Raw genomic sequence first — 27,088 nt, 5'->3', positions numbered from 1 at the left:
ATTAATATAACTTCGTTATTTCACCTCTTCGTTATTTCACCTTACATTCGTAGCTCATACACTTGTAAATTTTATCTAACGCCCAATAATATTTATTTTCAATTAATATAATAATATAAAAATTATTTTATGCAAATGCATTTTTTACGGTGTCCTTAGTCATACAGCCAGATCAAATAATTGAGATACGAAAGATTTTAAAGTAAACATTTATGTAAATTGAAAATATCAAATAGATCAAATAATTAAGATAGGGAAAGATTTTAAAGTTCATAGTTCATTTGCATCGGGGCACGTGAAGCGTGCAATAAGACCTCCAATTCACAACTTTGGTTATAAATTTCTTACACCAATATTTGCAGAGATAAACTTTGGTTAAACTTTGATAGTGGATAAATTTTTTTGGTCAAAAGACTGGTTAATGTATGGTCAACGATGGATCCATCGCTATTAGTCCCAGGCAACGACTAATAAGGCATAATTAGCAATATGGTTTCAAGCCAAGAAATATTTAACTTAAGACAACAAAAAAGTTAACTACTAGTCACGAGTAATAATAGCTCTTTGTTTATCAAGGTTAGAATTAAAAGAAAAAGAAAAAGCAGGGTTTAGCAAAGTTAGAAGTAAAAAGTTGTGGAAAATAAATATAGATATTTAGTAAAAGGCTGTGGAAAACTAATCTAGATCTATGCACATTATCTCTAAAAATAACCCACAGAGGCAATGTAAAATTAGAAAAGTGAGTAAAAATGGAAAAATAAATAACCCATAGAGGCAGTGTAAAATTAGAAAAGTGAGTAAAAATGGAAAAATGGCAATGTAAAATCAGAAGAGTGAGTAAAAAAGGAAAAATAAATAGCCCATAGAGGCAGTGTAAAATTAGAAGAAGAGTGAGTAAAAGTGGGAAAATAAATAGCCCATTAGATGCATGCACGTTGGAAGTAACCGTGTAAAATTAGAAGTAAGAGTATCACTGGATCCATGCACGTCGGATCTAAAGAAATAAATAGGCAGCGGAAGCATGGTAAATTTAGAAGTAAAAACAACACTGGCAACTGCAAGTGAATGAATGAATCTTTAGAGAAGTGAAAACAACACAGCGTCGACTGCAGTTTGAGGATTAATTGGAAAATATTGTAGTAACAACACAACGTCGAGTGCAGTTTGAGAAGGATTAATTGGAAAATATTGTAGTAAAAAAATTCTAATTACGGTCCATGATCGTCGTTATGCATGTACCTGATCTAAATATAGCAGTGCAAGATTACACATAAATTACAAAATTAAAAATTACACATAAATTAAAAATTCTAATTACACGTAAATTAAAAATTCTAATTACGTTCCATGATCGTCGTCGTTATGCATGTGCATGATCTAAATATAGCAGTGCAAAATTACAAAAGCACCACTGCAAAATTTATTTATCTTTATAAGGACCACATTGAACGCACTTTGAAGATGATACGTGCTTAAGAGTGTGGAAGAACAGATATTAAGTGATTAAGAAGAGAAGAGATGATGATGAGGAATAGCCTGATGATGAGATTGTTGTTGGCGTTGGTGATGCTCCTTCATGTGGGAGCAGCAGCAGCAGACACAGACGACACAGCCTCAGGGCGATCTTGTTTTGCAGCAATTTACAGTTTCGGAGATTCATTCGCTGATACTGGAAACGCGGACATGGCTTCACCTCCTTACAACCTTCATTTTCGCTCTCTTCCATATGGAAAAACCTTCTTTGGCCTCCCCGCCGGTCGTGCTTCAGATGGACGTCTCGTCATTGACTTTTTGGGTAATAATTACCACCCATCATCCAATTCCATATACATGCCTCTTGGGTGTAAAATATTGCATAGTACTCATGATCACTTGTATATTGTGTATTTTTCAGCCAGTGCACTAGGATTTAATTTCCTCTCCTCTTCTTCTTGTGTATTTTTCAGCCAGTGCACTGGGATTTAATTTCCTCTCCTCTTCTTGTTGTGTATTTTTCAGCCAGTGCACTAGGATTTAATTTCCTGTCCTCTTGTTGTGTATTTTTCAGCCAGTTCGCTAGGATTTAATTTCCTCCGGCCTTCTATTGGACTGATCGACATGGAGCTGGCGGAGAGAAAAAACGGAGTTAACTTTGCCGTTGCGGGTGCCACTGCATTGGACAATTCCTTCTTAAATGACAGACTCATCTTCCCGCAGACACCATTATCTCTAGATACGCAAATCAGATGGTTCCACCAGTTGAAAAATTTCACCTGCAGAGCTAATTTGGGTATAATCATAGTATCATTTCAATTATGTAAAATTTTACTTAGGGTTATGCTTCCAGACGGTTCTAAAATATATATTTGGTCAACAGATTGCCAAGTTCATTTCTCAAGAGCGTTATATGTGATGGGTGGATTCGGTCTCAACGACTATCTAGACTCCACCTTTACGTCCTCGCCATCGGATGAGATAAGGGGCTTTACTCCTCTTATCATAGCCAAGATTCAGAAAGCTATACAGGTAATTGATTTTAATTAAACCCCACTTGATATGTCTTATTTCTTTCTCCATATCAATAACCCTCTCATAACATAATTACGGTTTTCTTTTATTTAGACGATGACATGCGTTGTCGGTTTTCTTTTATTTAGACGATGACATGCATTGCGGTGAATGAGTCGGTTTTCTTTTATTTAGACGATGACATGCGTTGCGGTGAATGAGTTTTTCTTTTTTTGGAAAATTTTTTATATTAAAATGGAATTGGAATTGAGTGCAGGCATTGATAGAAGAAGGAGCCCAGTACATATTTGTCCAAGGAATGCCACCTCTGGGATGTTTGCCCGCCATACTTACTCTAGACCCTTATCCGAGGAACTCCGATTATGATGAAAATGGATGCCTAGCATCATATAACCAACTCTCCCAGGATCATAACACAGCGTTGCAGGAGACACTAGAGCAGCTAAGGATTCAATATCCACACGCCATATTGGTGTATGCGGACTACTATAATATGTTTATGGAAATAATCAAGAACCATGCAGCATACGGTACGTACGGAAATTTTGGATTCGGTTAATAAACTCATATACATTTTGGATTGGATTAGTGTAGTGTAATGACAATGTTGAAATGATGCAGGTTTTACCGCTAATACATTTCAGTCTTGCTGTGGAACTGGAGAACTTTTTAATTTTGATATCATGCATACGTGTGGGACACCAGGAGTGTTAGCATGCTCAAATCCAGAAAGAGCCATCAGTTGGGATGGAATACATTTCACTGAAGCCGCATACAAAATTATTTCACAATTCATCATCAACAAAGCCCAATATACTCAGCCACCTTTCAGTGACATGATGAAAATCTCTGATAATGGCCTTTGTGATGCAGCCAGCCACCAGGGAACCACCTTATGAGAATGTTTTGTAATGGCGGTTTATATGTATTCTGGAGTGAAATATGTCAAATCTCTGGTAATGGCCTTTGTGATGCAGCCACCAGTTAATATTTTGTATTCGCTATTAATATGTATTCTGCATTGAATGTCGCCTTTGTGATGCAGCCACCAGTTAATATTTTGTATTCGCTATTAATATGTATTCTGCATTGAATGTCAAATCTCAATAGGACTTTTGAATTTGAGTCCCTATTTCTTTCATTTGTATTTCAATGGGGGATTTTTTATAATAATAATATTTAATTTGAGTCCCTATTTCTTTCATTTGTATTTCAATGGCGGATTTTTTATAATAATAATATTTTTAATTGTATATTGGTATTCTGAAATAAAAAATTATTATAACGCTTTTAAATTTGAGTTATATTTTTTATTTAAATTATATTATTGTTTAAATTATTATTTATTTTTTATGTTTTTTAATTTGAGTTACATTTTTTTATTTACATTTTGTTATTTTTTGGGATAAAAAAGTTGGTTCTTTGTTAATTTTAAGAATAAAAAAATAATTATTTCAAATCATTACAATGTTATATTACATTAAGAATTGAATATAGTATTTATTGGATTTGGATATCCGTAGATCTAATTATAATAATTATTCCTTCTAGTTAATCAAGTATAAATCAATAAAATTTTGAATACAGTGGTTTATATCTTAGAAATAAAAACTTATATGAAATAGAATCAAAATAAATGTGGTTTAGTTATCATATTATTAGCAAATATTATATTTCATTTTGCCATTGATACTTTAACCACAATCAACCTTAAAAGCTGCTAAATACTCTTTTAAATTAATCCAAAAGAAAGTCATCAATCCAAGGAATCGAACATGTAGACATATCCTCAAGAGTATGCTATCCTTGTTCATATATTAATCATCATTGCAAAGTCAAATGACATCATCTTTCATTTTGTCAACAATTACTAGTTTTCTCTATGGAGATACACCAAGCATGGTCATTCTCAAATAAAGCATATCCTTTAATTGGATGATTAATTCATTATATTCATTATAATTGATTCGTATGGTAAAAGGCCAGCTATATATTTCATTTTAATTTCCCATGTAGTAACTATTATTATACCCTGTATTATAAGGAATATTTATTTAGTTAAATGTATTAAAGTGTATATGGGTACTCTAACTATTTTGTAATGAAAAATAGTATTTCCAAATGAAAAAATATATTTACCTATAAATCTAATGCGATGATCTATATTGTAGCTTAATTAGACAGCTGGATATGTTACAATATGTTATCAAAATGATTTGGATAATATTGGTATGCTAGAGATTGGGTATAGTATACCTCATGATTGTAAATTCAATTATTGATATCATAGTGGTCATCAATGGCCTTTCCCTCTCTTTGTTCCACTTGAATTTAACTTAGGGAAATCCCTAATACAATTGGCTTACAAGGATCGTGCTTTCTAGATGGGAAAACTAGAGGAATTGGCTTACAAGGATCATTTTACAAGTAGCTACTAGTAAACCTCTAGGGGTTTGTAGCCTATCCTCCTCTCCATAAACATGGTCACAATCGAGGGGATTTGAACTTTGGAACTCTCAGTTTTCATAGATTTCACATTATTTTTTATATTTTTAATCTAAGTTATATTGTTTTGAGAAAATTTCTTAATACTTTTTTTTAGATTGAAGAATTAATAATAGAGTTTCAAGCTACCATTAATTAAAAATCGAATACGTAGCTTATTGAAATTAAATTTGAGTGAGAAGAATAACTCATCTGATTGCATTCTATTCCCAAGGTTTACATATTAATACATGGTTTTTTAACCCTTAGTTTTCATCTTCCAAGAGGTCGCTTAGACTTCTATGAATGTCTGAATTCATGCACACCAATCCTATCAGATTAGGCATCCAAAAAACCCCAACCTATTTCCAGTATGGAAGGTATCAACCCTATTGTGGGTGCTAACAATGGAAGTAATTTTGGTGTTAATGGCATAAATAACGTGGGTCCCACCAATGGAAACAATATAGTAATGACCACCACAATGTACACAACTCGGACTTTTCTTTTGTTTATGGCTAGTTTGAACCTCCTTGATTTGAGCCAACCAATAATTGATCCTCTCTTGCATGATTTTGCATGGCATACATGCCAACCAAACTTCTCTAAAATATCCCCAATTTTGAGGGTGATTTTGCATCTTTGTATTTATGGTTATATCTGTAATTTGTGGTGTTCCTGTTTAAATCCAAATCAGTGGATGAGATGCCACATGTCATGTTTTACCACTTCATTAGACTCATTACCATGATGTTGACTGGCACAAACATTTTCTACTTGCTATTTCTTTTTGGTTTATTAGCATAATTTTGATTTGAGGATATAGAATAGAGTCTTGCATTAACTATATGCACAGTTTCAACAAAGTATATCCTTCAAGAAAATCACAACAATTTATCATGTCATTGTCGCAGTTATCTAATCATGATTGCAAACACATAACAAAAGTTATGAAGTTTGCACTCAGCTATAATGTGAATCATCCATTTACATGTTATTAAGTGGAAATGATATCATATAACTTGTTTAGCAAGACCATTGCATAGAATCGCCCCCTAACTAACTAACACCTTTTATTAAGCATGTAATTTGAATAACAACCTAATTGTGAGAACCTTATATCTATGAAAAATAGGCACAAACTCGAAATAAATTAAGCTCCTTAAATTTGATCCTTGGTCATTTCCATCTCTTTAGCCATGGATTTTATAAACCTGTTAAACCCCTTTTCAAATTTGGTCTTTAGCCCTTAATCTTGTCCATTGTTTATAATAATAAAAAATCTTCATTCACAGTATATTTGTATTCAAACATATATAGACGGATATGACTAAATTTGCATTCTTGCACCAAAGCTAGAATACAAATCATGCATTTGTATATCCTTATGCAGATCCTTAATAATAAATGGAAAATTTACCAAGTAACATGTTTACCAAGACCATTAGATGCCAAGTAAAATTTCATTGAGTTTATGTTGAGTATGATATTTAAGTTTACCATTTCCCATATATCATGACATGAAAAACATGCTAGGATATAAATGAATAAATTGTTTGCAAAACATGGTCTTGGAAACTATTACAAGCAGCAATATGTGTAGCTCATAAGGAATTTTGGAAGTACTTTTCCAAGACCATAGAGACATGATCATGTCTATTTTTCAAGTGCAATAGATACAAGCACTAATTTATTAAATACGGATAATTACTTCTAATAATGTAGATCTCCTTTTAACAATTCAATTTTATCATTAAGAAGTTATACTTCGGAAATTCAACCATCAACTCACAAGGACAATAGATATCAGAATGCACAAAGAGAACATATTTACCCTGGGAAAACCGAGCAAAATTTACTTAGATAAATTATTCAATTCAACAAGAGATATTCCTAATATTGCTAGTCAACTATGAGGTCAAACTGACCAACAATGTTATGGTCAAAGCTAGTCAAACAACCCTTTTATCAAGTCAAAATATTTCCCTTCAACTTCAGCCCTCTCGGATCTTCCTAGGCTGAATTTCATCCTCCTAGAATATGCCCAGAAACTCGACCCTGCTACCCAAAATGTTATGCCCAGAATTTTGGACCTACATCCTAGAAGTCCGGCCTGTTACCCAAAAACTTCCTAGAAAGTCACATGTTCAACGTATATAAATCGATAAATGTTCTTGATGTGAATTTGTCCTTATTTTCCTTCTTCATTGTCGTTCTTCTTCGATTGGATGCCCAAAATATTTCTACCTGTGTGAGAAATCGAATCGTGACTTGTGGAGGAGGTTAAGTTCTCTATATATAATGTTTTGTCTCTATGAATGGGTGTCTCTTCACTAGAGCAGACTTGACATTAAGGAGGACCGAATTGAAAAATTTGGAGCCAAAAAATCAGAATTCAAATTTTCAAAATTTCTTTCTTGATATCGACATGAACAATGTGTCTTATATTAATTCTTTCAAGGGAAAAAATGACATGAAGAACATATCATAGAACTACATTATATACTTCAAGGGATAAAATATAAATTATAAAGGCCAACCATGGCTACAAGATTCAGCACTCCCTCTTAACTAGGGAGGTATTCGTAATAACTACGCAGATGTTATTTTGTTGACAAAATTCTCTAACAGAAAGCTATAGAAAATCATCATCATTATTCTATTACCATGAATAGGTGAGCAATTTTGACACATGGTAAACCAATAGCATCCACTAATTACCATAATCTGGTCAAACATCTTTGACATGTGGTAAATCAACAACCTCAACCAATTAATAATTCTAGTCAATACCTCTGACCTATGGTATATCCTCACCAAAATCTTGGTTGATACTCTTAACACATGGTACATCATTTAGCATCAACTAGTAACCATAATTCCAGTCTTTTTCGCATATGGTATACAGACTAATCTTGGTTCACCATTATTCGGTTCAATGTCTTTCATGCATGGTAAATCTCCAAAGGCCACATTTTATCTAAGTAATTTAGGGACTTATTTTAACTGATCCTCATGCTCCAGGAATATTCTTCTTAATTTGTGTCAACATACATTACAAAAGAAGAACAATTATCCTCTATTGGACCATTCTCGCCAATTAGGGTCAATATACTTGACATAGGAAGAATGTCGATCCATGATGTTATCTCATGAGCACTCCCTCTCACTGAGACAAACATTCTCAATAAGTCCAAGATTGTCCCTGAAGTATACAAAATACTATCTGGACAAAGGCTTTCTAAGTATATCAATGATATGCTCATTAGTAGAGACATATTAGAGATTCACTTCTCCCTTCTGCACTATGTCATGAATGAATTGGCACTTGATCTCGATGTACTTCAAATTGTCATGGAAAATTGGATTATCTATCAACTTAACACAGCTTTGATTGTCACAATATATCACAGTCGGTTCTAGCACCTGATCAAATAGTCTTGTGAGTAACTCCCAAAGCCACACTACTTCACAACTCGCTAGAATGGATGCAATATAATCTGCCTCAGCAGTGTTAAGTGCAATACATTTCTACTTCCTACTCATCCACGAATCATAGAGTATCCCGAGCTAAAGAAACCTTCGGAAGTACTATTTTTGTCTTCAACGCTCCCTGCCCAATCTGCATCTGTATATCCGTACAATTGTATATCACCGTTTGAGACATATGTCAAACCATAATAAATTGTACCATGAAAATTGATGAGGCTCAAAAATAGGTGCATCATAAGGGTCATAATGTCATCCTCCATCTTTGGAACTATGTCTTTCTCACATTTATTTATAATTTTTGTTATATTATGCCTAGTGAGAAGGGTAAAAGATGTTTTTCTATGTCATGTAACCTAATATGGTTTAATTGGAGGAAACAGAGGATTTTTTGGGTAATTTACATGTATGGGCTGGGAGTAGACAACGGGGAGAGATTCTAGGAGGTTTTCCACCTCCTTAACTCCTTCAATGAGCCCAAGATCACCACACACTCTCTCATCATCTCGAGGTCATTTGACATTGATGCAATGATAATGATAAGCTTGTTACTGGTTAATCACTAAGTTATCTCTAGAGGGTTGAGGCTCTTGGGTTTGGGCCCAAACCCAATGGCTTAGGCCCCTCTTGTGTATTGGTATTTCTTTTTAGTTCAAAGTGTTTATTAGTTTTCTGCATTTCATTAGAAAATAACCCTTAAAAATCTTGTGATTGTGACCTCTATCTCATCTCTCCCATGGGAGCACGAATGGAAGGATCTACAATCACAGTCCAAAAATACTATGTTTATGATTTCTTGGAAGAAGGTCTATGTTATTCATATTGTTTTTTTTTGGGCTTAATATAGCTTAGGAGTTGATTCATTGACTGGATCGGAGTTTTTGACACAGATTAGATCACATTTAAATTCAACTCATCCTTTCCACTATTAGTTGTTTCATTTTTCAATGATGAAAGGGTATATGCATGTGATGTTGCAGGGATATTTGTATCTTCAAGAAAGGGGCCTTTCACCACATCCATCTTGGACTTCCTCGGCATCTTTTATGAAGCTCAAATTCTATCTTCAAAGTTATGTTCTTGAGATCAGCCTCTTAGATCACCGTGAGAAGCTCTCCTAGTTCAAAACAGGCCTTCGAAAGGATTTGAACTTGGATAGGGGTGTTGGTCAAGTTTAATCCATTTACCTCAACCTCCATCCACCTTTCCATCCCTGGAACCCATCATTCCTACCTCCTAAATCTTCTCGGCAACCTTCCTATAGAATTACAGGCCTTCAAGTAGCAATATAGGGTACCTGTCGCAGCCTTCTATAACAGTCATGTAGCGTCCTCTTTCTCCACTTATTTTGACCTTTTATGCAATTTGGACTTAGTTTAGAAGTAGGTTGGCCCCCAACTGTGACTCAATGATCAAGGGAAGCACCTAAGCCACTCCAACCATCATTTTCCTTTACTGCAAAATAAGATAGCATGACTTTCTTTATTACAGATTTGGCACAAATAAAACATTGGTATATATGCAAGTGTGAGCTATATAGATGATAAATGGAATCTTGAGTTATAATTTGGTGGGTTAGCTTCTTGTCTGCAAGTGTATTTGGTAGCTAGATGGTTGATTGCAAGATAATGTAGTTCCTTATCTACAAGTAGTGTAGCTCTTATATTTTCATGAATTGATTCAATAACATTTACAAGTTGAAGTTCAAAAAGAATTTTCCTTTTGATCATTAAAGGTAGGTTCTAAGTTGCACCTTCATTAGTTATTTTTCCTTCTAATTCAGTAGGAAGAATGGTCTTGGAGAACTATTGATCAAATTTCCTAATTGAGGGTGGCATGAGTAGAATCCCATCTACTGTGTATATAGCATTCTCACCTCGAAGTGTGTACGAACCTTCGGTTGATAAATAGAGTTGAGGAGCCCTTGGGAGTTGCAGAACTCTTGGTGCAATACCAGGTCTCACCACTTTCTTGCGTCATTGTCGGGGAGGTGTCTAGGTAGATGTTATATATGCTTCAACATTGTTTTATGTTTTACATACAGTTTTGAAAAAGCAACATAAAAACAAAAGAGAAAAATTCCTTTCATACCTCGTAGGAATAGAGATACCCAAGGAAAATTCTTACCGAACACCCCCACCCCCTCAAGTAGTCAACCTTCACTCTTCTCCGGTGACTGCGAGCTTCCCTCTCTGACTCTAGGGGTGTTAGAAGACCCTCTAGGTGAGAAACCTGAGATATTTGAAGAACCTATTCGGGAAGGAGAAGTACCCACTTCACCTACCCAAACCATGGCTGGAAATAGGAACAATGATTTTTTTCCCTATCATAGAGACTAGTGGAGAGGCTAGAATGGAGAATATCGGCCCTAATTCCATTCCACACTTTCATGGATTAGCCTCTAAGGATCTTGATACCTTTATGTTTAAATTTGTCGTTACCTGTAGGACCTATACTATGCCTCTAATGACCAGAAGTTGAATTTATTCCCATCTACCCTTAAGGATGCAGCCTTGGGCTGGTTTATGGGTCTGCCTGGGGATAACGCCACTACCTAGGCTCAAATTCAACAAGCTTTTAATGACAAGTGTAGGGACTACTATAGGTCCAAATAAACCAAGGAATGAATATTTAGAATGACTCTTGGACATGATGAATCCTTGGAAGACTATGAGGAGAGATTTCAACTCAGTTATAGGAGGGCCAGATGCACCCTTGATCCTGAATCACTCAAGCTAGTTCTTCTTTGAGGGATTAGGGAGGACATGCTGGAAAACATCAACATGTTGTCTCGGGCAGATATCTATCATTTATCCTATGACGGCATCAAAGCATTGTTCAAAATTCCCTCTAGGGCCAATAGAAAGAAGGGTAGGGCTAGTCAAGGCTTGATCAATTCCTCCCCTTCCACAACATCCATCAAGAATGAGATTAGGACCATGTTGGAAGACTTTAAAAGTGAAATTTATGTGCCTTTTCTTTGCAAATGGATACCATGCAAATGAAGAGGAAACCAAAGGAAGCAGAGAGAGCCCTAGTTATTTTATGCCCTAAATGAACTAAAAGGAAACCCAGAAATGAATGCCCATTACATGTTGTACAGGTCTACTCAATCTGTGAGGAGAACCATGCCACAGATAAATACCCTTATTTTATTTGTTTAAAAGTTGTATACGAAGGGGCGGAAGGTGGGGCTGAGCAACTCTGCTTTATAAATCAAAGGAGGCCTCAAGGACCTCGTCCATACCAGCAGGGCATGCAAGGTGCATCTTACTCTTAATACCATCCCTACCAGAATGCACCCTTTCCTCCATAGTACTATTCCCCTCATCCATCACGTTCCACACCTCCTCCTTGGCTTGATGCCCCTCAATATCCTCCCAAACATGTCAATTAACCATTTCAGCCATATGTTTCCCAACCTCCTAAATGGAATAACCCATCACATGGGTGGAGGCCTCAACTTAACCAACCTCCTACTTTACTGCTTCACCTCCACCTCAACCACAAATCACTCATCCCGCTCCAACCAAGCAACCTCAGATGCATGCTCAACCTAATCTGAACCCGAATAATGAGCAAGCACAACGAGTCTACATTGGAGAGACATCTTACTGTTCCTATGCTATGGAGATCTAAGCAATCAACCTTAGGTCCAAAAGGGAACTTGAAGATAACCAACCTCCATCTCCACCTTAAGAACTTGAAGAGGAAAAGGAAGAGAGTACCCCTAAAGTAAATCCACCTCCTTTTCCGTAGAGATCGATCCATCCCAGCTAGCACCCCCCAGAAGAGACTGAACTTATGGGAGGACACAAGAAATGGAAGATCCCAACCAATGCATAAGAAATGGCTAAGATCTAACAAAGATCGGCAGCTAACAGAAAAATAAATAAATAGATCCAATAGATCAGAAAAAACAAGAAGATCAATGCCTAGTACAAGTCAAAAACCCTCTCCCAATGAAGGACAGAAAATCTAAAGAAATCAAGCAAAATAAAATGAATTTGTACCAGTTCTAGCTATTAAATAGAGAGCTCAGACAGATCGAGGATAGAAAGAAAAACTTTTGAAGACAAAAATTGGTCTTTCGAGGCTAGAAGCTCGGTCGCACACAGAAGACAGGATAAATTTGGTTGGTCGCTAGGGTTCAATTATTGTATAAGTTTCCTAACTTCTCAAGCCCTAGGTGCCTAGATACACAAGTGGGTCAAGTTGATCTCCTTGGGGATGGAAAAGACTAGAAACCTTTTTCACAATTACTTTAGTACTTTTTCATGATTGAAACTACTTTAGTACCTTCCTAATTTATTTTTCATTGCAAGGACAACATGTTCCATTAGTTGGGAGGAGTCGGAGGGGGAACATGGGGTAATTCTCCTGACTATTACATTGCTAATCTTCTAATCACTTCACCCTCATAATCAACTATATCTTCCATAATCTCTAGCACACTAAGGTCCATTATGACACAACACTCTAGAAGTCACTAAATTTTTTTTTGGCATTGATACCTTATTTGGAAATTACTAACCCTCATCTTCCTCATTACATGAATGTTGTCAATGTTTCCATTATTACTATTATTGTTTGATACTGCTATTGGTGTTCATAGCATATTGCTACCACTATTTAATATGATACATCAATCTTTTGCACAATGGGAAGTTCAACTATCCAACATGAACCTGTCACCTTCAAACAACTTTGGGGCAACCCTGAAGTGTGTCAAATTTTTCTATGATAGATGGTAAATCTCCAAAGGCCACATTTTATCAGAGTAATTTAGGGACTTATTTTAACTCATCCTGATGCTCCAGGAAGATTCTTCCTAATTTGTGTCAACGCACTTTACAAAAGAAGAACGATTATCCTCTGTTGGACCATTCTCCCCAATTAGGGTCAATATACTTGACATAGAAAGAATGTCGATCCATGATGTTATCTCATGACCACTCCCTCTCACTGAGACAAACATTCTCAATAAGTCCAAGATTGTCCCTCAAGTATACAAAATACTATCTGGACAAAGGCTTTGTAAGTATATCAGTGATATGCTCATTAGTAGAGACATATTAGAGATTCATTTCTCCCTTCTGCACTATGTCATGAATGAAGTGGTACTTGATCTCAATGTACTTCAAATTGTCATGGAAAATTGGATTATCTATTAGCTTCACATAGCTTTGATTGTCACAATATATCTCAGTCGGTTCTAGCACCTGATCAAATAGTCTTGTGAGTAACTTCCAAAGCCACATACTTCACAACTTGCTAGAATGGATGCAATATACTCTGCCTCAGTAGTGTTAAAGTGCAATATACTTCTACTTCCTACTCATCCACGAATTGTAGAGTAGCCCAAGCTAAAGAAACCTTCGGAAGTACTATTTTTGTCTTCAACGCTCCCTGCCCAATCTGCATCTGTATATCCCTACAATTGTATATCACCATTTGAGACATATGTCAAACCATAATAAATTGTACCATGAAAATTGATGAGGCTCATAAATAGGTGCATCATAAGGGTCATAATGTCATCCTCCATCTTTGGAACTATGTCTTTCTCACATTTATTTATAATTTTGGTTATCTTATGCTTAGTGAGAAGGGTAAAAGATGTTTTTCTATGTCATGTAACCTAATATGGTTTAATTGGAGGAAACAGAGGATTTTTTGGGTAATTTACATGTATGGCTGGGAGTAGACAACGGGGAGAGATTCTAGGAGGTTTTCCACCTCCTCAACTCCTTCAATGAGCCCAAGATCACCACACACTCTCTCATCATCTCGAGGTCATTTGACATTGATGCAATGATAATGATAAGCTTGTTATTGGTTAATCACTAAGTTATCTCTAGAGGGTTGAGGCTCTTGGGTTTGGGTCCAAACCCAGTGGCTTAGGCCCCTCTTGTGTATTGGTATTTCTTTTTAGTTCAGAGTGTTTATTAGTTTTCTGCATTTCATTAGAAAATAACCCTTAAAAATCTTGTGATTGTGACCTCTATCTCATCTCTCCCATGGGAGCACGAATGGAAGGATCTACAATCACAGTCCAAAAATACTATGTTTATGATTTCTTGGAAGAAGGTCTATGTTATTCATATTGTTTTTCATGGGCTTAATATAGCTTAGGAGTTGATTCATTGACTGGATCAGAGTTTTTGGCACAGATTAGATCACATTTAAATTCAACTCATCCTTTCCACTATTAGTTGTTTCATTTTTCAATGATTAAAGGGCATATTCATGTGATGTTGCAGGGATATTTGTATCTTCAAGAAAGGGGCCTTTCACCACATCCATCTTGGACTTCCTCGGCATCTTTTATGAAGCTCAAATTCTATCTTCAAAGTTATGTTCTTGAGATCAGCCTCTTAGATCACCGTGAGAAGCTCTCCTAGTGCAAAATAGGCCTTCGAAAGGATTTGAACTTGGATAGGGGTGTTGGTCAAATTTAATCCATTTACCTCAACCTCCATCCACCTTTCCATCCCTGGAACCCATCATTCCTACCTCCTAAATCTTCTCGGCAACCTTCCTATAGAATTACAAGCCTTCAAGTAGCAATATAGGGTACCTGTCGCAGCCTTCTATAGCATACATGTAGCGTCCTCTTTCTCAACTTATTTTGACCTTTTATGCAATTTGGACTTAGTTTAGAAGTAGGTTGGCCCAACTGTGACTCAATGATCAAGGGAAGCACCTAAGCCACTCCAACCATCATTTTCCTTTACTGTAAAATAAGATAGCATGAGTTTCTTTATTACAGATTTGGCACAAATAAAACATTGGTATATACGCAAGTGTGAGCTAGATAGATGATACATGGAATCTTGAGTTATCATTTGGTGGGTTAGCTTCTTGTCTGCAAGTATATTTGGTAGCTAGATGGTTGATTGCAAGATAATTTAGTTCCTTATCTACAAGTAGTGTAGCTCTTATATTTTCATGAATTGATTCAATAACATTTACAAGTTGAAGTTCAAAAAGAATTTTCCTTTTGATCATTAAAGGTAGCTTCTAAGTTGCACCTTCATTAGTTAGTTTTCCTTCTAATTCAGTAGGAAGAATGGTCTTGGAGAACTATTGATCAAATTTCCTAGTTGAGGGTGGCATGAGTAGAATCCCATCTACTGTGTATATAGCATTCTCACCTCGAAGTGTGTACGAACCTTCGGTTGATAAATAGAGTTGAGGAGCCCTTGGGAGTTGCAGAACTCTTGGTGCAATACCAGGTCTCACCACTTTCTTGCGTCATTGTCGGGGAGGTGTCTAGGTAGATGTTATATATGCTTCAACATTGTTTTATGTTTTACATACAGTTTTGAAAAAGCAACATAAAAACAAAAGAGAAAAATTCCTTTCATACCTCTTAGGAATAGAGATACCCAAGGAAAATTCTTACCGAACACCCCCACCCCCTCAAGTAGTCAACCTTCACTCTTCTCCGGTGACTGTGAGCTTTGCTCTCTGACTCTACGGGTGTTAGAAGACCCTCTAGGTGAGAAACCTGAGATATTTGAAGAACCTATTCGGGAAGGAGAAGTACCCACTTCACCTACCCAAACCATGGCTGGAAATAGGAACAATGATTTTTTTCCCTATCATAGAGACCAGTGGAGAGGCTAGAATGGAGAATATCGGCCCTAATTCCATTCCACACTTTCATGGATTAGCCTCTAAGGATCTTGATACCTTTATGTTTAAATTTGTCGTTACCTGTAGGACCTATGACTATGCCTCTAATGACCAGAAGTTGAAGTTATTCCCATCTACCCTTAAGGATGCAGCCTTGGGCTGGTTTATGGGTCTGCCTGGGGATAACGCCACTACCTAGGCTCAAATTCAACAAGCTTTTAATGAAAAGTGCAGGGACTACTGTAGGTCCAAATAAACCAAGGAATAAATATTTATAATGACTCTTGGACATGATGAATCCTTGGAAGACTATGAGGAGAGATTTCAACTGAGTTATAGGAGGGCCAGATGCACCCTTGATCCGGAATCACTCAAGCTAGTTCTTCTTTGAGGGATTAGGGAGGACATGCTGGAAAACATCAACATGTTGTCTCGGGCAGATATCTATCATTTATCCTATGACGGCATCAAAGCATTGTTCAAAATTCCCTCTAGGGCCAATAGAAAGAAGGGTATGGCTAGTCAAGGCTTGATCAATTCCTCCCCTTCCACAACATCCATCAAGAATGAGATTAGGAACATGTTGGAAGACTTTAAAAGTGAAATTTCTGTGCCATTTCTTTGCAAATGGATACCATGCAAATGAAGAGGAAACCAGAGGAAGCAGAGAGAGCCCTAGTTATTTTATTCCCTAAATGAACTAAAAGGAAACCCAGAAATGAATGTCCATTACATGTTGTACAGGTCTGCTCAATCTGTGAGGAGAACCATGCCACAGATAAATACCCTTCTTTTATTTGTTTAAAAGTTGTATACGAAGGGGCGGAAGGTGGGGCTGAGCAACTCTGCTTTTATAAATCAAAGGAGGCCTCAAGGACCTCGTCCATACCAGCAGGGCATGCGAGGTGCATCTTACTCTTAATACCATCCCTACCAGAATGCACCCTTTCCACCATAGTACTATTCCCCTCATCCATCACGTTCCACACCTCCTCCTTGGCTTGATGCCCCTCAATATCCTCCCCAACATGTCAATTAACCATTTCAGCCATATGTTTCCCAACCTCCTAAATGGAATAACCCATCACATGGGTGGAGGCCTCAACTTAACCAACCTCCTACTTTACTGCTCCACCTCCACCTCAACCACAAATCACTCATCCCGCTCCAACCAAGCAACCTCAGATGCATTCTCAACCTAATCTGAACCCGAATAATGAGCAAGCACAACAAGTCTATATTGGAGAGACATCTTACAGTTCCTATGCTATGGAGATCTAAGAAATCAACCTTAGGTCCAAAAGGGAACTTGAAGATAACCAACCTCCATCTCCACCTTAAGAACTTGAAGAGGAAAAGGAAGAGAGTACCCCTAAAGTAAATCCACCTCCTTTTCCGTAGAGATCGATCCATCCCAGCTAGCACCCCCCAGAAGAGACTGAACTTATGGGAGGACACAAGAAATGGAAGATCCCAACCAATGCATAAGAAATGGCTAAGATCTAACAAAGATCGGCAGTTAACAGAAAAATAAATAAATAGATCCAATAGATCAGAAAAAACAAGAAGATCAATGCCCAGTACAAGTCAAAAACCCTCTCCCAATGAAGGACAGAAAATCTAAAGAAATCAAGCAAAATAAAATGAATTTGTACCAGTTCTAGCTATTAAATAGAGAACTCAAACAGATCGAGGATAGAAAGAAAAACTTTTGAAGACAACAATTGGTCTTTCGAGGCTAGAAGCTCCGTCGCACACAGAAGACAGGATAAGTTTGGTTGGTCGCTAGGGTTCAATTATTGTATAAGTTTCCTAACTTATCAAGCCCTAGGTGCCTAGATACACAAGTGGGTCAAGTTGATCTCCTTGGGAATGGAAAAGACTAGAAACCTTTTTCACAATTACTTTAGTACTTTTTTATGATTGAAATTACTTTAGTACCTTCCTAATTTATTATTCATTGCAAGGACAACATGTTCCATTAGTTGGGAGGAGGGGGAGGGGGAACATGGGGTAATTCTCCTAACTATTACATTGCTAATCTTCTAATCACTTCACCCTCATAATCAACTATATCTTCCATAATCTCTAGCACACTAAGGTCCATTATGACACAACACTCTAGAAGTCACTAAATTTTATTTTTGGCATTGATACCTTATTTGGAAATTACTAACCCTCATCTTCCTCATTACATGAATGTTGTCAATGTTTCCATTATTACTATTATTGTTTGATACGCTATTGGTGTTCATAGCATATTGCTACCACTATTTAATATGATACATCAATCTTTTGCACAATGGGAAGTTCAACTATCCAACATGAACCTGTCACCTTCAAACAACTTTGGGGCAACCCTGAAGTGTGTCAAATTTTCAAGATGGAGGGTGGATAATCTATAGGGTTTCACCTATAAGTTTTTCCTATTTACAACTATAGCGTGGGGACTCAAAATTAGAGTAATAGAGGAAATCCTTGCCCACGTTATACGGATAACTTGAATCAATGAGCTTTAGAATCAACTGCTTATTACTGGGAGAAATTGCCAAAGATGATGGTAGGGGAGTTGAAAGAGGTATTATGTTTACTTTATGTCTAATTAATTATTTCCACAAGTTTTGAGCACTATGCTGATAACTTTAGATTTAAAATAATAAACTACATAATAAAAGATTTCGAAATAATTTAGGAGGATATCCTAATTAAATATCTATGATTGGGTGGTGAAACTTAACGCACAGATGAAACTTGCTCACTACCATTTATACAACATAAAATTGTAAAATCATTAAATGTAATGCACCATATAAAAATATTCAAGAAAGAGAGTTGTTAAAATAGGTGATTTCATTGTCAACATTGTTTTGAGCACTATGCATAACTTTAGATTTAAAATAATAAATTACATAATAAAAGATTTCGAAATAGTTTAAGAGGATATCCTAATTAAATATCTATGATTGGGAGGTGAAACTTAACACACAGATCAAACTTGCTCACTTCCATTCATACAACATAAAATTGTAAAATCATTAAATGTAATGCACCATATAAAAATATTTAAGAAAGAGAGTTGTTAAAATAGGTGATTTCATTGTCAACATTCTTCGTCTTTATTTGCATCGCATCGATTTATATACTCTAAGTCATCCTTTGATAGTTGTTAAAAAGCTTACATCAATGAAGTCATTCAATGAAAATTTCCTTCGACATTCCCAAAATGCATAGAATGTGATCTGTAGATATAAGTTCAATATCATCACTCATTCTACGATATTTTCCAAAATCTATTAATTCCAAATATTTTATAAGATTGCTAAACGTATATTGTTAATAAGGCATAATTAGCAATATGGTTTCAAGCCAAGAAATATTTAACTTAAGACAACAAAAAAGTTAACTACTAGTCACGAGTAATATTATAATTATGTATCTGGAAAGTAAATATAAACACTCGTAAATACTATATGTTTTATTTTAAACTCTAAAAATAGCTCTCTGTTTATCAAGGTTAGAATTAAAAGAAAAAGAAAAAGCAGGGTTTAGCAAAGTTAGAAGTAAAAAGCTGTGGAAAATAAATATAGATATTTAGTAAAACGCTGTGGAAAACTAATCTAGATCTGTGCACATTATCTCTAAAAATAACCCACAGAGGCAGTGTAAAATTAGAAAAGTGAGTAAAAATGGAAAAATAAATAACCCATAGAGGCAGTGTAAAATTAGAAAAGTGAGTAAAAATGGAAAAATGGCAATGTAAAATCAGAAGAGTGAGTAAAAAAAGAAAAATAAATAGCCCATAGAGGCAGTGTAAAATTAGAAGAGTGAGTAAAAGTGGGAAAATAAATAGCCCATTAGATGCATGCACGTTGGAAGTAACCGTGTAAAATTAGAAGTAAGAGTATCACTGGATCCATGCACGTCGGATCTAAAGAAATAAATAGGCAGCGGAAGCATGGTAAATTTAGAAGTAAAAACAACACTGGCAACTGCAAGTGAATGAATGAATCTTTAGAGAAGTGAAAACAACACAGCGTCGACTGCAGTTTGAGAAGGATTAATTGGAAAATATTGTAGTAACAACACAACGTTGAGCGCAGTTTGAGAAGGATTAATTGGAAAATATTGTAGTAAAAAAATTCTAATTACGGTCCATGATCGTCGTTATGCATGTACCTGATCTAAATATAGCAGTGCAAGAGTACACATAAATTACAAAATTAAAAATTACACATAAATTAAAAATTCTAATTACACGTAAATTAAAAATTCTAATTACGTTCCATGATCGTCGTCGTTATGCATGTGCATGATCTAAATATAGCAGTGCAAAATTACAAAAGCACCACTGCAAAATTTATTTATCTTTATAAGGACCACATTGAACGCACTTTGAAGATGATACGTGCTTAAGAGTGTGGAAGAACAGATATTAAGTGATTAAGAAGAGAAGAGATGATGATGAGGAATAGCCTGATGATGAGATTGTTGTTGGCGTTGGTGATGCTCCTTCATGTGGGAGCAGCAGCAGCAGACACAGACGACACAGCCTCAGGGCGATCTTGTTTTGCAGCAATTTACAGTTTCGGAGATTCATTCGCTGATACTGGAAACGCGGACATTTTCGCTCTCTTCCATATGGAAAAACCTTCTTTGGCCTCCCCGCCGGTCGTGCTTCAGAAAATGCGATGATCTAGATTGTAGCTTAATTAGACAACTGGATATGTTACAATATGTTATCAAAATGATTTGGATAATATTGGTATGCTAGAGATTGGGTATAGTATACCTCATGATTGTAAATTCAATTATTGATATCACAGTGGTCATCCATGGCCTTTCCCTCTCTTTGTTCCACTTGAATTTAACTTAGGGAAATCCCTAATACAATTGGCTTACAGGGATCGTGCTTTCTAGATGGAAAAACTTGAGGAATTGGCTTACAAGGATCATTTTACAAGTAGCTACCAGTAAACCTCTAGGGGTTTGTCGCCTATCCTCCTCTCAATAAACATGGTCACAACCGAGGGGATTTGAACTTTCGAACTCTCAGTTTTCATAGATTTCACATTATTTTTTATATTTTTAATCTAAGTTATATTGTTTTGAGAAAATTTCTTAATACTTTTTTTTAGATTGAAGAATTAATAATAGAGTTTCAAGCTACCATTAAAAATCGAATACGTAGCTTATTGAAATTAAATTTGAGTGAGAAGAATAACAACCATTCCACCTAAATAAGTTAATTAACATAAATCAATAAAAAGATTAATATAGTAGTTTATTTCTTGGAAATAAAAACTTAAATCGAAACTAATCTTAAATTATTATTTGAAAATGTCATCAACTATATTTGAAACACGTTATTCATTACGCTTATTCATTAGATTTATAAATACTTTTGATTATTACTCGACTTACACGGTACCTGATAGGTAGTCATTGTGGGAAGCAATTGCACCTAGAACATAAGTTTGTGGGACTATGAGATTTCACCACCTGACAACCATAAGGGTAACTTTCTCTAATACCTTCACCCAATCTTACCAATATGATTACCAACACCTAGGATTTTTTAAATGCCACTTTAAAACATAGTCTATGGCTTATTTAAGGAGTAGTGGATCTACTAGGCTAGAGTATTTTTCTTTTATAGGGCAAGCTTTCTTGAATTGAATTAGCACTTCATCGCATGAAAACCACTTTGCACCAACTATGCACATAGTTTCTTCTTTTTGTTTGTTAATTTGATTCACTTCCTTATCCCTTTAGCCTCCTAGAATCACAGGCCCTCACCCTTAATTTCCTATCAAATGATTATTTGCACCTACTCGATGAGTCAAGTTCCTCCTCCCCTATACTACCTTTAGGTTATAACTCTTCTTATTAATTTAGTAGTTTGTCTTATTCTACTTCCACTCAACCTTATTAAACACACACCAAATTAGATGGTTAGAATTTAGATAACTAATTTAGATAACTCATGTGATTGAATTATATTCACAAGATTTACATATTAATGCATATTGTTCTTAACCTTGGTTTTCATCTTCCAAGAGGTCGCTTGGACTTCAATTATTGTTGGAATTCCTCCAAACCAACCCTGATGGATTAGGTGTCAAAAATTCCCCCCTTTATTCTGAAGGGGTGTATATGGGTCCAAAAAGAGAGATGAAATAAAAAATTGTGGACAAATCAATGGTTAGATGTGCTCTTTGCTGGACAGTTAGTATTGCTAGGTTGGTCGGTAGCATCAAGTGTGTTGACATTAATGGAAACTAGGCTAACATTGATTTCAACTAGGCTAGCATTCATGTGCATGGTGTACCAAGCTCAGTGGGAGACCCATGGTCTTTGCAGCCTTTATTAGAGGACCATCATAATAGAAGGTCTATCATAGGAATTATTAATCATATAGCTATGATGGTTTTACAGTTCTGGGATATGAAGGAATTTATACCTCAGAAGACAAGATCTTATGAATTTAAAAATACCGTAGTTGGGCACTACTTAGAAAGAGCTTTCCAACGGTGCGTTGAAGTCCAAGAAAGGCCATCTAGATCAAAATTTATCACCAGTCAAAGGTTACAGACCCAAGGGGCAAACATTTAGGCCAAATCTAGGATCATCGTTGGCAGTCTCTAAAATTGGTATCATGTTTGGTGGTTCGGCAGAAGTGGCAGACACATCACCTCAAGTGATCGACCCATATGTGACAAAGGAGAGTGCAATATAATGTCTTGGGATGATTAGGCTCTAGGAGAAAATTGTGGAGCTGGAACACAAGTGGCAGAGGATGAATCATAAGCTCGAGAGAGATGTGCAAGGGGATGCCCACATCCACATCAACCTCAGAAGAATTTCCTGAAAGCACCCAATATGTGCACAAATGTGAACCTTCAGGATGACGTAATCCCCAAAGGAAGCATTGCGGACGGAGGCAATGATTGGCGAAAGCACTACAATGGGAGACCCATGGGACAAAAAATATCAAAGGTCCTTCTCTAGGAGAGCCAAGTGCATTAAAACTTGGAAGAGCCCAAAATGATGTAGGTTCAGGAAATGTTGCATAATGAGCAGTAAAGGGACATGGCCCGAGACCCTTTCTCTCTCCATACTGTCGAATTTTTAATTGGCTTTTGATGACATCATCATGATGTCAGCACATGGGACACATGGCATGTGTTTTCGGCACTTACAAGTGGCCTAGTGGGACACAAGTAAACGGATAGGATTACAGAAAAGTGGGACATAGAGGAATGTCAATTGGCACTGTCAGGTAATCGTAGTTTCTATTTGAGAGGCCCTTATTCACAATGAAGGACCCACCATGACACGTATTCCTGGAAGGCTTCGGATTGGCACATTATTAAAAGAGGTACCCCCAATGGACACATAATCCCAGAAGGAAGTTTGAGGGCTAAGCTAAAACACCTAGACTTCCTTTTTTGGGCATTATATGACCACAGGCACAGAAGAATAATGCATGGTGATTTATCCCTAGGGGTTATTGTATAAATGGGCACCTAGGACCAATTTTGTGATGGTCTTGAGTGTTAACCAACCAAGGGATTCAGGTTGAGTTCAATGCAGAAAATTGCTACGAACATATGTTTTAAAAGGTCATTTGGGCTATGTAGAAAGCACCACAAGTATATGTTTAAACGACACGAACAGGTTAGCAGCAGGGTCTCTCCATATTTGGAAGCTAAACCAAAATTTGTTATACTCCACAATTGGATTATGCAGTAAATGAATGGGTTGGAAACCAAATTTCACAATTGGTGCCAATGGAAAAATTAGCACTAAGGAATAGTGCCTAGGCCAGGAGGCTGAAACTTCAAGGATGATGATCTGTAGATAAAATTAGTGGAATGTTAGGATCAATCTGATCAAGTCAAACCTAAGTGCTTCTCACTCCATGAAAAGAAAAATGAGAGAATGGCTCTGAGAGTACGATGATCATATCACATCATAGATATCCATGTTGATGTTCTCCTCAAGCCTTGTGAACCTTAAGGAGCAGCAGTGGAGTGATATTCTGATGTTTAGAGATTTTATCAAACATAACTCAATTCAGTCTACAATTATTATTATCAGCACCACCACATTTTACAAAACTACATTTTAAATTATTAATTGAAACTGCCATCAATCATATTTGAAACATATCATTCATTATATTTTTTAAAGTTGTGGGAGCATTAGTCCACGTACATGGTACCCCCAAAAATTCATGGTGTTAATATCATGTTTTGAAGAGAGTTTTGGGGTGGCCTTCCACTTTAAACCTGTGTTGTTGATATGAATACCACAAGCAATCTTAGAAACTACCATCTCCTTTTATTTTATTTTATTGAAAAGGTCATCAATCGAAGGAATCAAGCATGTATGCATATCCTTGAGAGTATAATCTCCTTGTTCATATATTAATAATCATTGCAAAATCAAAAGATATCAGCCTTCATTTTGTCAAAGATCACTAGTTTTCTCTATGGAGACACACCATGCATGACCATCCTCAAATAAAGCATATCCTTTAATTGTATGCTTAATTCATTATGCTTAGGAGTGTTCATTCATTCATTAAGTCAATGTTTTCATCAAATGGAATTCAACTAACGAAAGGTGAAATCAATATTTCAAACCACACAACATACTATGATGTTCCAAGGAAGGGTTATTGTTTAGTTCAATCGAATAAATCCTACAACGTTTCTGCAAACACTTGTTCACTTTCATTTATAGGATAAACACACGGAAACCTTTCATTTATTTCTACAAATATCAATTGATTATTCTAAACCATTAACGTTACCATCCTTCACTATGTGACACTCAAAAGAAGCCTATGGGTTTCCAACCAATCCATGCCCATTATCAAGTCATAAGTTTTGACCACTTTTCTATATAAACTCATATCAGTTGGACCCCTAATGTCTACTAGAAAATTCTCGACAAGACGACCTACTAACTTCTTTATTGCATATGTCATTTCAAATAGATTAAGAGCATCATGCTCATGGGATACTATACCACATGAGTAAAACCAAAGGGAAAATGAATCTAGTTATAGCCTTATAGTCAATCAAAATAAAGACGGAAAGCATTAGTCATATGCTTTATTTTTCTGATGTCATTGTTAAGTTCTCTTTTGAGGCAATCAAGAGGTTATTTCAGGAATTAACCATAAAGCATAGGAATTCTCCTTCCAAAAATCTTGAGATAACTATGAAAAGGGAAAGTAAAATGTGAAGAGGGAACTATATCTCTCCCCTTTTGAATACGAGTATGATTTCTACAACCAATAAAATGATGTACTGTAAACTGACAAATTATATGAAATTGACGGAAAGAACATGGAAGACCATGCAGTAATACTTCCTTAACTCGTCCAACGTTGTTATTTCCAATACTTATAATCATACAACATTGAATATTCTTGGAAATCCCTTTCATCTTGCGCCTGAGGTCGCCCAACATTATCACTATAGTTCATTTTAAATATGCTTCACATTAGCTACAGGATTCCTTTGCACTCTAACTAACTCCTCTAATTATTTGAAACAAGAAATAAAAAGGAAGGAGTATAGCTCCTTTCTTTTCACTCAATTTTGTATAATCACAAACACCTCATATTCATGGTTTCTACTGACCTTCCCATGTCCATTCTACAATAGCTTACATAATATTACCATTGGATTTTTCTATCAGCTTACAATGCAAGCGTAGTTACAAAAATAATCAATCACTTAGACATTTGTTACACATCCAAACATATAATATGTTGTGTAAAATAACACCAAAATTCGAATCATAAATTCCTAGAAGTTTTCAATGCAAAGGATTTCCTCCAAAAAAAATGAAAATAAAATATTGACTTTCTTCACCTCTGCATACTTTTCCACACTAGGTGAAACCATTATCTTTTTAAACTACATTTAGATTTATAAATACTGAGAGGTAACACAACAGGCAGAGGAAAGGGAACCAAGTTCAGGAATAAGCTCAATGCGTGAGAAGAGTAGTGTGCATTTCTTGTGTTTAAAATGACATGCAAGAGAAATGTGCATGTATTTCGAGGAGGCATCCAATGCCATTGCGTACTAATCATTCAAGAAAGATAACTTACAAGCATGCAAGTGAATATTTTGTCAAATCTGTGACAAAACTAGCCAGAGGAGTAATCAGGTGCATTAGGTCTACAATAAGGAAAACATAATAGGTAGAATGCTCAAGTTTAGTTCAAACGGGAAGAACTGACATCGAGATAAAAGATGAAATATTGGTGAGGGTGCCCATATTGAGGCAACAAAACTTGTGGCTTTCAGACAATTCAGCAAGTTAGGAAGGAACTTGCTCTAATACCATGTTAAACACACACAAAGTAGATATGGATAATTTAGATAACTCATGTGATTGCATTCTATTCCCAAGGTTTACATATTAATACATGGTTTTCTAACCCTTGGTTTTCATCTTCCAAGAGGTCACTTAGACTTCTATGACTGTTTGAATTCATGCAAACCAACCCTATCAGATTAGGTGTCCAAAAAACCCCAACCTATTACTAGTATGGAAGGTACCAACCCTAATGTGGGTGCTAACAATGGAATAATTCTGGTGTTAATGGCATAAATAATGTGGGTTCCACCAATGGAAACAATATAGGAATGACCACCACAGTGTACACAACTCGGCCTTTTCTTTTGTTTATGGCTAGTTTGAACCTCCCTGATTTGAGCCAACCAATAATTGATCCTCTCTTGCATGATTTTGCATGGCATACATGCCAACCAAACTTCTCTAAAATATCCCCAAGTTTGAGGGTGATTTTGCATCTTTGTATTTATGGTTATATCTGTAATTTGTGGTGTTCCTGTTTAAATCTAGATCAATGGATGAGATGCCACATGTCATGTTTTACCACTTCATTAGACTCATTACCATGATGTTGACTGGCACA

The 27,088-nt window shown here is 36.0% G+C and overlaps 2 protein-coding genes across 2 annotated transcripts in view; both read left to right on the top strand.

Moving 5' to 3' along the window:
* Window positions 1-1,542: 1,542 nt before the first annotated feature.
* LOC149202049 (acetylajmalan esterase 1-like) lies at window positions 1,543-3,407 on the top strand. The gene is made up of 5 exons (XM_089401457.1): window positions 1,543-1,795; window positions 2,048-2,269; window positions 2,357-2,505; window positions 2,765-3,038; window positions 3,130-3,407. Exons 1-5 carry the CDS (start codon window positions 1,543-1,545, stop codon window positions 3,405-3,407), a joined length of 1,176 nt encoding a protein of 391 aa, XP_089257583.1.
* Window positions 3,408-3,419: 12 nt separating this feature from the next.
* The window catches only part of LOC149202048 (GDSL esterase/lipase At5g03980-like), a 34,371-nt gene continuing 10,702 nt past the window's right edge, over window positions 3,420-27,088 (top strand). Inside the window, exon 1 of the mRNA XM_089401456.1 lies at window positions 3,420-3,519. Within this exon, the coding sequence (XP_089257582.1) occupies window positions 3,420-3,519 (100 nt within the window). The remainder of the gene's footprint in view (window positions 3,520-27,088) is intronic.

Source organism: Pinus tabuliformis, chromosome 2_1 (assembly GCF_031772625.1).
Source record: "Pinus tabuliformis cultivar Carrire ecotype Pingquan chromosome 2_1, CPIR1, whole genome shotgun sequence".
Classification (NCBI taxonomy): Eukaryota; Viridiplantae; Streptophyta; class Pinopsida; order Pinales; family Pinaceae; genus Pinus; species Pinus tabuliformis.
Note: the sequence above shows the minus strand (reverse complement) of the source record. Positions and strands in the feature narration are given on the sequence as shown.

Excerpts from the sequence above, each read along its gene's own strand:
- LOC149202049 (XM_089401457.1), top strand. The coding sequence starts at position 1,543 with ATGAGATTGTTGTTGGCGTTGGTGATGCTCCTTCATGTGGGAGCAGCA. Across the intron at positions 2,270-2,356 it reads CACCTGCAGAGCTAATTTGG|ATTGCCAAGTTCATTTCTCA; the intron begins GTATAATCATAG and ends TTTGGTCAACAG. Across the intron at positions 2,506-2,764 it reads AGATTCAGAAAGCTATACAG|GCATTGATAGAAGAAGGAGC; the intron begins GTAATTGATTTT and ends AATTGAGTGCAG.